At 32.3% G+C, this 9,216-nt stretch overlaps 1 protein-coding gene across 1 annotated transcript in view; it reads left to right on the top strand.

The window, feature by feature from the left end:
- The window catches only part of LOC117176603 (pleckstrin homology domain-containing family G member 5-like), a 447,084-nt gene that overhangs the window by 241,651 nt on the left and 196,217 nt on the right, over positions 1–9,216 (top strand). Inside the window, exon 3 of the mRNA XM_033366856.1 lies at positions 5,376–5,479. Coding sequence (XP_033222747.1) covers positions 5,376–5,479 — 104 coding nt within the window. The remainder of the gene's footprint in view (positions 1–5,375; positions 5,480–9,216) is intronic.

Here is a 9,216-nt window from a genome sequence, read left to right as displayed (position 1 = left end):
TTTATCTTCAGAAAAATACTGTTCATTTTTAAGAAAGTGCTTTTTACTTAATATTTTTTCATAATAACTTTAAAAATTTTTAACTTCTTCAAACTTACTGGTAAACATTACTGAATAGTTTTTTGCGATGACTTCATGCAATTTTGGATCAATGTGAGTAATACAAAAAAATGGCATACTTGAAAACTGTTCCACGGTATGCTGCCGCATAACGCCCGAGTGCGAGCACGAGGACTCCCTCTACAACCGGCTCTGTAACTCAATGAATTTCAATTTGTCCATTTTCTTATTAGACATTTTTCATAGTAAAAAAGTCAAGCTTTCTTTTGAGACTATTTAAAAAAAATCGTAGATGCCTAAATTGCGAAAAAAGTTAAATAAACAATTGATTTATTGAAAAAATTGTTTAAACCATTTTTTATGTTATAAATAATAAAATAGGATGAAAGCGTGTAAAAAGCACTTTCCAAAACCCTCATAAAAATTTATATCGCGTAATTAGAAAGGAAGTTACAGGCGTTTAAAACTACCCCTGCAGGCATTGGGGTTGAAAATTCAACTCCCCCTCACTTGGGGAGGGTTGGTAATCCTGGTCTATAAGTTTGTGGATTAACTACTGTTGGGTAGGCGAACATATTCCCAGAGTTTAGAGACAATCGAAAAACATGACTTTTTGAGTTGGGGCAGTTAAGGAATAATGCCCCTTAGGTTAATTGAACTAATTGTTTATCGTAATGACTGAATGCACATTCAGTTAACCAAAATATTTAATTCAAAATTTAACCTAATTGTCATTGATTATTTATAAATAAATACTTCGTTGCAATGCTCAATCACAGACAAATATTTTCTCTTAACTGAAAATGCTGAAAATTTGTATGAGAATAATATTCATAATGAAAAATTACTAAATATTTTCGTCTCATTCCGTTTCTGAACGCTATTTTTTATAAATAAATATTTGACTACTAATAAGAAACTTATCCAAGACCGCCCCCTCCAGCCACTTCTTTGGATCCGTGCCTCATGTTACGCAAATAATCATTTCCGGTGGCGATTTTTTTCCTATTCGAATGTCGTCCTTGATGGAAATTTTCTTCCTTCTTTTGTGGGTACTTTGAGAAGATTTAGAAGGATTTTATAGGAACTATAAGGTTTTGAGGGATTTTAACATTTCTAAATATTATTTTTTTTATGACAAAAAAATTTGGCGGGTCTGCAATATATTACTTCATTCTTTTCTTCTTTTTTTGTATCTGTTGGCGCACTTATTTTTATTATATAAATATAATAATAGGCCGGCCAAAAGCTTTTTTTCTCTTCTTTTATTTCTGCAAAGCATGAATTTAACATCGCTTTATCAATTACAAGATATTATTTATTAAACTGATAGTAATTACTGCAATAGTTCATTTACTACTTTTAATAATGTTCCTTTTTTTAAGTATGCTTTCATTCTTAAATTTTCTACTATTTGCACTTGACTTTATTTCATCATCTTACAACTTATGGAATACATAAATAAATATAAGGTTAAATATATATCATTTAAAAAAATTAAATTGGAGTTTATTTCTATTTTATATTTCAAATTTTTTTTTAAACTTTTTGAATGTTTCCAAATTTAAAAAGCACTATTATATGTAAAATTTCATTATTTTTCAAAACGCAGTTGAATGTACTTAAGTTATAATGAAAAAGTTATACAAAAAATTTGTTAGAAATTCCCTCAACTTTTTTTTTTGCTATAATTATAACAATATAGTTTGAAATGAAGCAGTTAAAGTACTGCTCTAGAAAATATGAATAACATTCTTTTATCAATGTCTAATGACCTATTACATATTATTATAAGATATATGCATATTCGTGTAACTCAAGTTTTGAAGAATCCTAATTTAAAACCTTCGATATTAGCAAACGACGCCTCATCGTACCTAATAACTGTGATAAAGTTTTTAGCAAAATATCCTCACGCACATAACCTCAAATTAATATATCACTATTAAATTTTTGAACAACAGCTTCACGTTTTTCGTACACAGATCCTAATGAAAGTCAATACAAAAAATACACTTTCTATTAACCGATCACTTTTCACTTAATGTAACTATTTTTGAACTTATTTAATTACCTATACATTTATCCAATTTCACTTTACTAAGTTAAAAACAACTTATAGTTTTATTCAACTTTATTACATTTATTATTTTTTAAATTATTGTCAGCTCTTCTTTATCGATGACTCGGAGTCTGCATGTCACGCCACCAACCATATATTTTTGGTACAACTCAGTCACCGCATGTGACACAGCTAAATACCTATATTACCGAGCTCACTTTTTCAGTTCACTGAATGTTTTTTTAAACCTAAGAAATTTTTTTATAAATAAAATATCGAGCTGAATCTTTGGAAAATGTATTAGAGTACAATAAAGAACGTTTAGGTACTGCATTTTGGTAGGAACTTCACTGAAAATTATTTTATCTTTTTACTGAACCTCGAAATTTTTTGAACGTTCCTACTTTTTTTATACACAAAATATCGTTCTCAAACTTTGAGAAATGCAAGAGCCGAAAGAAAACTACATTTAAGTACAAATCTTAATAATAAAAGATGTAAAAAAAAATATTTCGACTATCAATTCCATCGGAGTCAGCCGGTAACGTTGTACACGAAAATACGAACCCAGGCGGCCACTAGACGAGGCTCTAGAGTTCACTGAATTGATTTTTAAACCTAAGAACTTTTTTTATAAATAAAATATCGAACTGAAACTTTGGGAAATGTATTAGAGTACAATAAAGTACGTTTAGGTACTGCATTTTGGTATGAACTTCATTGAAAATTATTTTAGTTTTTTTCCTGAACCTCAACATTTTTTGAACGTTCCAACTTTTTTTTATACATAAAATATCGGTCTCAAACTTTGAGAAATGCAAGAGCCGAAAGAGAACTACGTTTAAGTACAAATCTTAATAATAAAAGATGTAAAAAATTTTTTTAACCATGGAATTGATAGTTGAAATATTTTTTTTTACTTCTTTTATTATTATGATTTGTACTTAAACGTAGTTTTCTTTCGGCTCTTGCATTTCTCAAAGTTTGAGACCGATATTTTGTGTATAAAAAAAGTTGAAACGTTCAAAAGATGTCGAGGTTCAGAAAAAACATAAAATAATTTTCAGAGAAGTTCCTACCAAAATGCAGTACCTAAACGTATTTTATTGTACTCTAATACATTTTCCAAAGTTTCAGCTCGATATTTTATTTACAAAAAAAGTTCTTAGGTTCAAAAAAACATTCAGTAAACTGAAAAAGTGAGGTCGGTAATATAGGAATTTAGCTGTGTCACATGCCCTTAAGTAAGTTTCAATTTCTCTACAATATTCTAATTTATTTCGGAGGGAATATATATGAGTAAAAACAAATATTTTTTTTGTGTTTCTGTTACTAATTCTATATGTTTTACCAAAATTTGATCACTTCCGCGTCACGCAGTAGACGAGATCAGAATTATTCTCCTAACCTCGGTGAAACTTTTGCCGAAATATTTTTAATTATTAACCTTGCAAGTTTCAACTGCAAAAAATTTTAACTTTTGTTTTTTCTAGGTCGTTGTAAATCTGGTGTCCCGACTTATAGCTCGAATTAACTCATACATTGCCCGTTTCCCATTGCTGCTAAGGACGCCGTAGCAGACGACAGCTTCTATTCCATCGTAGGATAAACTTTCGCCAAATAGCATGTAAACTTTAACAGCGCTAAATTTTACATGCAAAAAGAATTTAACTTCAGTTTTTTCTGTGCTGTGAAATCAGAGAAGGGTGCCAACAATCGAGGGGTGACAAGAAATTGTATTTTACTGTTGGTCTTTTGTTTTTTATATTTGTTTGAAGTATGCACTTGCATCTTTGATATGCTATAAAAATTAGTTAAACTTCAAACACAATAAAAAGGAGGGTTAAATTAATGCAAAGATGAGTACTTGTAAGCTTTTTATCCTTTATATAGCTAAATGAAATATATTGAATGGAAATCCTAACCCCATCTGTAGGTTCCCTTTTACGGATATTTCGTATTTGACTTACCAAGCTCAGTATCTGTTAACATTGATTGCAGAATCCACCGCGAAACTCGCCTTTTTTAAAATGATTCGTCTTTGTGCTAGTTCTTCTGAATGAAAATAAAATAAACAATCGAATGTAAACTGGTAAAGCGTTTAATTTACGAGCAAAGTGATTCTTTTAAAGAATGAAGTATTAGTTCATTTTTATAAAAATATCAGAATAATATTATTCGAAATAATTTCTCAGTTTTCATATGTTTAAATCTAAATAGAAAATGCAAGAAGATTTAATCTCAACGTATCTTTTCAACTTAATTCTATTCAGCAAGAATTAAAATTTAATAATATTTTCAATTCAACCAAATCGTTGATCCTTTTTTGAAAAATTAGGTAAAAATGTGAATTTAAAGAAAAATTAAATAATTTTACTAGTTGCTGAATGTAATGGGTTATTTCTAAATATAGATTCGTACTAAATGATACAAATTCTTCTATATTGCTTAACAATACTATAATATTTTTCAACTTAAGTCAAAGTATTTAGTCTTCGTCTATATGTTCAATTTAACATAAAATTTCTAAATTTAACACAGACAGGTACTCTCGCATGTCTCAAATTTCGACAAGAGGAATATAATTCTTTTATTACCAACCTTCCTATTTGAGTTGTGTGACTAAGTTTCAAGAAAATTGGTAAAAGTGATAGTAGAATGAAAAATATAGTTTGGAAAATATATGGATTTAGTTCATCTCTGAAGTTTCAGAATTGATGCGATTTTCTTTGTTTTCTATTGAAATTTCAATTTGCTTTCTCTTTGAGACAATTGTTCATATCTAGACACATTGTGGAGGAAAGTTCGTCCTTAGGCAGCTGTTCAATTAGAATCTTTGTAACTCAACACAATGCGATCTAACACCAATTCTGTTACAAATCATGTATTCCAAATTACGTTCCAAACACAAGCTAATACAACCTACTTGAGTAGGAGAAATAAGATTAATGATATTTTACTTCTTTATATGTTTAAATTCAATTTTTAAATAAATGTTTGAACTGCAGCTAAAACGTATGTTGAAGCACCAGTTAGATATCTAACATAGTGCATATGCAAAAGTGCAAACTCTTGGAGTGTAAACCGAATTTGAAACTGTATTATATAGAAGTTTGGACACCTTTAGTAGCAATTACATGTTAATGGTATCATTGAGATCTCTGATTCCCGTCCATAGAACGAGACGTGAATAGTTCTTTGCTTTACATTGCCACTATCATTTCTAACCATGTTTGTCTCTTTTCCGTTTTAGGTATCCAGCAGCGAGTATTTTAGTGTCAGTTTCGAAATAGGAGAGGATGCAGGTGCATTAGATCGGGAAGAATTTCTACCAGCTGCCAAAGGATCGTATTTGGCGTAAGTAGAAACACATAAAAAAAGCGAAAACTCCATGTATCTTCTTAATTAAAATCTTATGCAGTTTTTGTTGTTCTTTATAAGTTGCATATAAACTTTTCATTTTTGTAAAAAAAAATTATTAAAAAATGTTAATTATCTAAGATGCAGTTAACGGTGTTAATTGGGATGCTGAAATTCAGAAAACGCCGTAAGGGGTAGTTCCCATGTAGAAATTCCCATCAGGGTTTAGCAAGGCGTTTGATAGATTTCCCTATTTCTCATCAGCGCTCGACGGGGAAAATGGAGAAGGCCTGACTAGTTCTGTAACGCTGTTTTAGCCAGGTTCTAGCTAAAACTTCTGAGCAGGCCCTAATGAGAGTGCCCTTTTATCGCCCGACGATTAGTAGAGCCACGTCGAAACCCTTTCCATTGCCTGATGAATTTTTTAATCAAGTTGAATATTTCATTGATATGATAAAAAAATGTATTTAGAAAATAAATATTAATTGATTGCGAGTATTTTGACTTTAAATGTTAATGGTCCTATTTAGAGTGATTTATATCTAATTTTTAAAAATTATCTTGAAAATAAAATTTTTAACGCTAAAGAGTATTATACACCTACATCTATACCTAAATCTATCGCCTAGCAGTCGGTAGGCTAATAGCGTATTCGGTTATCCTGCACTGATGTACTCCAAGGCACTCTGACTTGCTCCTTCTTACTTCTTCCTTCTTACTTCTTCCTTCTCACTCCGACTCGCTTCGATGCAGGTCGGAGTGCTCTTGGAGTGCACCAGTGCAGGATAACGGAATTCGCTATTACGCTAAACCTTTAAGTTGATAGTCGATGAAAAAGCCATACTCATAAGCTACAGCTTAAAAGATTTTTAACTCTCTTTTTCTAATTAAATATTTATTATCATTCGACGCAATGTACATGTAAAGTATAAGAACGGTTAACAGGAATATTAATAAAATCATTTTTAAATAAATAATTTTATTCGATTGAAATTTTTTTCCTGTATTATTTCTTTTTTCCCGTTGTAGACTACTTTACAACTGTCTACAATGACAGGAATTGTGATTTTTTCTGAAAATTTTCATTTTTTCATAAGGATGGAATATTTTTCTTTAAAAAAAAAACAGGATGCAGATAGATTTTCCATACCTATACGAGGCACTAAATTCTTCACTAGAACCTGATATGGCATCCAACACTTTTTTCTAGACTAGATATTCTGATAGGAGCCCCAACCAATTTTTTTAGACTAGATATTCTGATAGGGCCCCAACCAGTTTTTTCTGGAATAGATATTTTGATAGGGGCTCAGCCAGTTTTTTCCAAACTAGATATTATGATAGGGATCCCACCGGAACCCAACTTTAAATAGGGGAAGGTAGTAAAATTTCTGCACGGGTTACGGCTTTCTTCGAAGCACAGACCTCAGAAATAGGCCTATCGTAATTTGAGAAAACTCCGTTCACGGCAAAAGAATTTCGCAGCTAAAAATAAATGCAGTTACGGCGTTTCACAAATTACATACCTTTTTTCTCGGTGTTCCATGATTCCGGAGAACGCAGTGAGCTCGTACGGACCTCTTGCGGCGTTTCCTCGAAATTTTCTGTGACGTATTCAGCTGTCTATGATTTGAGCCTGCAGTTAACGGTCAGTTATGGCTCTCTTCAAAATCACGACTCGCCAAATTTTGCAGTTAACGACGTTTTTCCAAAATTTAGCAATTATTATTTCTAAAGATATTAACAATTTGAAAAAATTATTTTAATAATCCGGAGCGAATCAAAATTGAGAACCTACAGAAACCGGATGTGCGAATAGATTTCTAAAATAAGATAATCGAAAACATAGATAGGGCAACATGGGAGGACCGTATAAAAAACAAAGATTTAGAGGGCGCCTGGACAATGTTACGGGATATCCTTGTTAGATGCGCGATCGAAGTGTGTGGTACCGCAGTTGTAGGAAGGATATCTGGTGATGCGTGGTGGAATGATGAAATTCAGGCTGCCCAAAAAACAAAGAGAGAAGCGTGCAAGAGAACTTTGAACATCCCAGGTCTTAGCAATGAGGAAAGAAATAGACTTAGAAATGATTATAGACGCGAAAACAGGATACTCAAACGATTAGTTAAATAAAATAAAGATACAATCAGAGCAGAAGAAGAGATGAAAATACAAAACGACTTTGAAGGAAGCAGGAAACTACTTTATAAAAAAATGAAAGGAAACAAAAGTACAGAATTTGTCAACATGAGAAATAGTAGGCGGGAAATGGTATATGATGCAGACGAAATACTAGAGGCTTTTAGAGACTATTTTATGAGACAATTCGGAGATGAAGCTATAGGACAACACAACTGCGATGTTGAACACGATGCGATGGAATACTCAATTGAAAAAGTCTGTGTCACTGAGGTTAGGGATATAATTAGGAACTTGAAAAACGGTAAGGCTGCCGGGGTAGACGGTATTAACGCTGAAATGCTTAAACACGATGGCGCGTGCATACCACATTGACTGCAAATTGATAAATTTATGCTACGAGATGGGAGACGTCCCAGACGATTGGAACAAAGCGATTATCGTACCAATATACCATACAAGAGAAAGGGAAATAAAAGCGACTGCAATAATTACCGAGGGATTAGCTTATTAAGCACCGTAAGTAAAATTTGTTCAAAAATACTTATTCGTAGGGTAATGAAAATAACAGAAGCAAAGATTTGGGAAGTCCAAAGTGGAATTATTCCAGGAAGGTCATTTACGGATGAAATATTTAGCTTAAGCAAAATAACAGAAAAAAAGTTTGATAGTAGGAAAAAAAGTTTTCTGTGCATTTTTTGACCTAGAAAAAGCTTTTGACACGGTAGATTAAAGTAAATTTTGGGAAGTCCTGAAAGAGTATGGAGTCAATCGACGGCTCCTACAAGCTATAAGAACAATATATACAGGTAGCAAAGCGAGTGTAAGAGTGAATGGGAAACTGAGTGACTGTTTCGATATTATTCAAGGAGTTAGAGAAGAATGCGTTATGTCTTCATGGTTCTTTATATTATTTATGGACAAGTGTTCAAGAATGGCTCTCTTCGACGAAGAGGGTGTGAATCTCGAAACAGTAAGGGCACGTGGGTTAGCGTTCGCAGATGATAAGGTTGTTATGGCAGAGTCTATCGAAGACTTACAACGAATGTTGAATAAACTAGATGCAAGCATGAAGAGCATGGGCCGCAAAATTAACGCAAATAAAACAAAAACTATGGCGTTCGAATGAAAGAGTGAGAAAACATTATGCAATATTTTATTAAATGATGAGAGAATTGAACAAGTTGATAAGTTTGTATACGAGGGTAGTTCAATAAGTCCTTAGAATGAAGCATAAAAACAATTTTTTTTGGGTAAATTTTTTTATATTTTTCAACATAATCTCCTTGGAGCTCTATACACTTGGTCAATCGCTTTTCAAGTTTTTTTAATCCTTCAGAAAAGTGCGTTTTCGGAAGTTCCTCAAAATAAGCACTTACAGAGGCAATGACGTTTTCGTTGTCTGGAAATCTCTGTCCACCGAGCCATTTTTTCAAGTTTGGAAATAAGAAAAAGTCACTGGGGGCTAAATCTGGTAAATACGGTGGGTATTCGACCAATTCGAATTTTAGTTCTTCAATTTTAGCCATTGAAACCAAGCATGTGTGAACTCGGGCGTTGTCGTGATGAAAGAGAATTTTTTTTCTCGCCAA

This window comes from Belonocnema kinseyi, chromosome 7 (genome assembly GCF_010883055.1).
Source record: "Belonocnema kinseyi isolate 2016_QV_RU_SX_M_011 chromosome 7, B_treatae_v1, whole genome shotgun sequence".
Lineage (NCBI taxonomy): Eukaryota > Metazoa > Arthropoda > Insecta > Hymenoptera > Cynipidae > Belonocnema > Belonocnema kinseyi.
This window is presented reverse-complemented; position numbering and strand designations above follow the sequence as displayed.